The sequence below is a fragment of the Aspergillus pseudonomiae genome, assembly GCF_009193645.1.
Source record: "Aspergillus pseudonomiae strain CBS 119388 unplaced genomic scaffold BDV37scaffold_105, whole genome shotgun sequence".
Lineage (NCBI taxonomy): Eukaryota > Fungi > Ascomycota > Eurotiomycetes > Eurotiales > Aspergillaceae > Aspergillus > Aspergillus pseudonomiae.
This window is the reverse complement of record NW_022476097.1, coordinates 1-4,368: the sequence shown is the minus strand read 5'-3', so window position 1 is coordinate 4,368 and position 4,368 is coordinate 1. Positions and strand designations below refer to the sequence as shown.

Sequence of the window (4,368 nt, the reverse complement as noted above, 5' to 3'; positions counted from 1 at the left end):
ATAACAGAATGGCTGTGAGGCTGAGCTTCTAAAGCCTGTGCCCTAACACCGCCCGGTTCAGCCTTGTGCAGGGATTACAAAATTTCATTTCCCTGTCGAGCAGTTAATTTCCTTCTGCCATCTTCCTTTCTCTCTGTTTTCTCCCCGCCCCCTTTTTTTTACCTTTTTCCTTTCTCCTATTTTCTTTTTCTTTTCTTTTCTTCTCCTTTCTTTTCTTGTTTTTTTCTTTGATTTCTTTCTGGGAGGCTGAAGACTCTCCTTTGGCGGAGCTCTGTGACCCCTGGTACCGGATATATAATCCGGCCCAAGCACGAAGTAATTTACACGAATGATCGTGTTTGTCAAGCAAAAGCTTTCACGAAACCCAAAAGAAATTACCAACATCGGAACCAGTACTGGAAAAGAAAGACGGTCATCAAGGAATCCAGGCCCGCTAGCCCCGGCGCCAATTTATTTGTGCATCACTGGCCGGGAACGATAAGGCAGATAAATGGAGGTGGATATAGCGGATTTGTACCTATCACTAAGAGAAAAGAAAAGACAAATAAGTATTGACAAAATAGTAACAGTTTAGAGGTATAAGCCCCCCTATTATCGAGTATTCTTGGAAGCTGTTTTCCGCGGCATTTTCTTTATCGCACATCAATAGAGGAATACTATAGTTTCGAAATCAAGAATATAGGTGAACCTTAAGACGGCGGTGGGTGGTCGGAAAAGCCCACTGATATCCATCCTGAGTACTGACTGCACTTAAGCCACATACCAGAAGGTTAATATTTGGCTGGATGACCACCGGCGAATCCCTCCTATTGTAAGTTTTTTTTTGTATCTATTAGTTTGATTGAGCTTCTTGAAAAACCCTTTGGCAACTAGCTGTTCTAACTTCGTAGTAAATTTGTGTCTTGCCACGGTCTCATAAGGAATTACTCAGGCTACTGGTCTTATAAGCGGACAATAGTTAATATCTCAGATACAGCGTTATTAATTATACAGCATAAATCCCAAAGTTACAACGAACTACATATAAAAACACTTTTCCTGCTGATCGACTGCACCCACTGTTGACTCTGGTCTCTCAACAACCATTCAAGTCACCCTGAAATAAAAGGTGAAGTCATAGAACCTAGTTCCCTGCCAATTCTTGAACTGACCGAAAGGCCCATGGTCTGTGTGGGCCTGCTCCGAAAGCTTCTTCTTGTCAACTTTGCCAGTCCACCTCCACGACTGACCTTTGGCTCTGAATTTCTTTGATAAATCATCAACTTGCCCGAAGGAAACCAGTGGGTCCGAAGATAGTTGTTTCAGAACTGCCTGCTTGGCTTTCTGATAAGCATCGTTATCCACTGCGACCCAATTTCCTTTCACTTTGCCGCTGTAGAAGCCTTTGACGGCTTTCGTCGACCGTGTTCGGATCTTTACCTGGCGGCTGCTAAGTTTCTCGCCGCTCATATCTGGAGAGTCATCCCAGGGTTCGCTCTGGGAAATGTAGCCCTCGCCCTGGCAGGTGCAACTGATTGGATCCCAGGCTTCGCAGCCCGGGTCTGTCCAGTCGCACTGTCCTTTCTCAGAAACTTAGAACATGTTATAATATCATCTGTTTATTGAAGTCTATGGAATTACCTTCAACATTCTCATTATCATCGCCTTGGAACATCGGTGATGCAACAACTAGGCCGACAAAGAGAACAAGCAAGGTAAGAAATGTGGCCTTCATCCTTTCAACTGTGCACACTAGAAAAATGATGGAGGAAGAGCGTTAGTTGTGTGGTCTGTACGCAACTGGTAGCAGTGTCTATCAGGATAGATACATGATCCCTTTTATATACCTTAGGGTATTCCACCTCGGCAATTCTACGATATGATCAAGGAAGTCTAGACAACACCTAGACATGAAAACCACCCAGGGTTAGGATGACGTAGACCATCATGAAACTCTTAGCTCATTTATCATAATAGCAAACCAGAACTAATTCTAAGGTAATGTCACAAAGAAGGGAGAGTTTGGTGCAAGTCACATACAAGCCCACGGTACGAGATACACACGTATACTTGGCGGTTTTTGTTGGGCAGATATGCAATTCAACTAGCCCCTTGGCACTGTCATAAGACAAGCTATGACGATCCAAAAATACTGTTGGAAAGTACTCTAGAACATCGTTCACGCCAGCGATTCTTTACTGCCAAGGACTTGGATGGCCGTATTTAGCATCCGACAGACTGGTAAGCGTCCATACCAATTTTATTTGTGGACGTCAAGAAGGCTTAAAGGCCCAGAACTATACCAGCGGGAGATCGGGGACGATCACAGCCACCCAAACTCAGTCTAAGGCTAGACCTTACCGGGGCTATACTAATCCTCATTGATCAAATCCACAGCAGTAAGATTTTGGGAAGATTTACTTAATCTGTCTCGGCGTTTTTGAACCGTGGTTGTAGACCCGTGGTCCGTGCGAACTGCATATCATGAGACCCTACCGTACTTTCATAACTGCAACAGCCCATAGTTGTATTCACAAGTAACTCACAATGTACCATATTCTTCTATAAGGTTTAATAATTGAACATTAGTTCATGTTATCGTAAGATCATGGGTAGGGCTGTTTTCGGGTCGGGTTGCGGAAGTAGCACCCACTTTAATTTCAGAAGTAGACTCAAACCTGAGAGGCTCGACCAGGTTCTGCGCGGGGTCATGTGATAGACAGATCTAGACCTCATAGATTCAGTGAAAACTTCTCGCATCCGTGAGTCATTTGGTTCCTTCGAACTCGTTGATCCTTGTTGAGACGTCCTCGTCCTTGGCTTGCAATCGCATGTTCCACGGGGCGCTGGCTGTAGAAATACCGCACGAGTGAGAGGTTGCGAACTGTTTCCAAAGGTTCTTGAGAAGGCCTCTTAAGACACACCACTAATGGGAAAGGTCAGGTGTAGAGATAAGTGCACCAGCTTGTTTGACTGCCGGAAAATTCTGTTGAAGTCAGTACTCGCTTCACATTTGACGGCCATTTCTGGTTTTGGCCTAGGAATAAAAGACTAGAATATGAAACATACTGGCCGAGTGCTCAGGATAGACTCACTTGACTATCAAAGCCTCTATAGAATCTGAAGCTTGCGCAGGTAAGGACACGACTCCCTTCTGAGCTGTATCTGGATGTATTGGTTAAATAATCTTCTTATAGAAAGATCTATTGTGTAATCTTCTTAGAAGTTGGTTAATCTTGATATTTTTTAAGTTATGCGGTAACAAAAGTCTACTATAATGTTAGAGGAAAAATTATAGGGATTATTAAGAGGGACAGGAATGATTTTATCGTTGAATCCAAGGATTTAGAAAAGGGAAGAAAGGGCGTGTGTGTGGTGGTGTAGTAATTTCGGAAATATTTTTAATATTATGTACGTTGTGGAGTTAGTGTTGCGTGTCGAGGCGATCTTCCTGTACTATTTAATGTAACTAAATGCAACTCTGCCTGATTTCTGTAATGATGTGTAATTAAAATTCGATTGATACTTAAATAAATGCGACCTAATTTGGTTGCTAAAGCTTCCAAGTTCTTATTTAAATAAAATAATATTTAGCTATGGGATCTATTGCTGTTGAGCTATATTGGTCTACTTTTACTAATATTACGATGAATAACTATAAACCGGGGGATCTGTTAAAGATCCTGTTTGAAAATATTTGTATTCTAGATTTAACCGGGCGGGCCTCTTATGATAGAAATATCCTAATTAAAGGAAAATGTATTATTGCTATAGATAATATTAGAAACTTAACTAATGTAATCCACGGGTAAGCGGCCATCCTGGGCGAGTGGCTACTATACTAGAATTTTATATACCTCCTAGAAATAAAGCTATTCAAAATACTGAAAAATATATATTTCTATAAAAAATTTAAATAGTCTAACAATTAGAATACTAAGTAATTTTATATTCTAGTATATTATAGCTAGAATACCTTAGTAAAGTATAGACTGGCATTTGGCCAGGTTAGGTTAGGTTAATGGGGTCAGTTATACCTAACCGCTAGGTTATGGTTAGGTTAATAGAATTTCTATATCTAACTACGGTTAAGCTAAAAATTAAATAGTTAATCTAAGTTAACTGTACTTAGTATTAAGACTATTAATCTTTATTAAATATAGTAAACGGTAAGCTAGGTTAACTATAGTTAATTTAATATTAACTTTACTATTTTAATCGACTATAAGAATATATTATTAATAATATTAAAAGGTCCTGTTTATTAATTTTATATAAAAAGAATATATATTTTTTATTAAAAATTCTATTAAAACTGTTATTTTCTATAGTTAAAATAATATTTTAGTTAATTTTAGTTTTAAATAACTATATATATAGAATACGTAG

At 39.7% G+C, this 4,368-nt stretch overlaps 1 protein-coding gene across 1 annotated transcript; it reads right to left on the bottom strand.

Moving 5' to 3' along the window:
* Positions 1 to 1,086: 1,086 nt before the first annotated feature.
* On the bottom strand, positions 1,087 to 1,714 carry BDV37DRAFT_290496 (uncharacterized protein; the record flags this gene model as incomplete). Its single annotated transcript, XM_032088729.1, has 2 exons — positions 1,087 to 1,571; positions 1,621 to 1,714. 2 exons carry the CDS (start codon positions 1,712 to 1,714, stop codon positions 1,087 to 1,089), a joined length of 579 nt encoding a protein of 192 aa, XP_031936349.1.
* Positions 1,715 to 4,368: the final 2,654 nt, after the last annotated feature.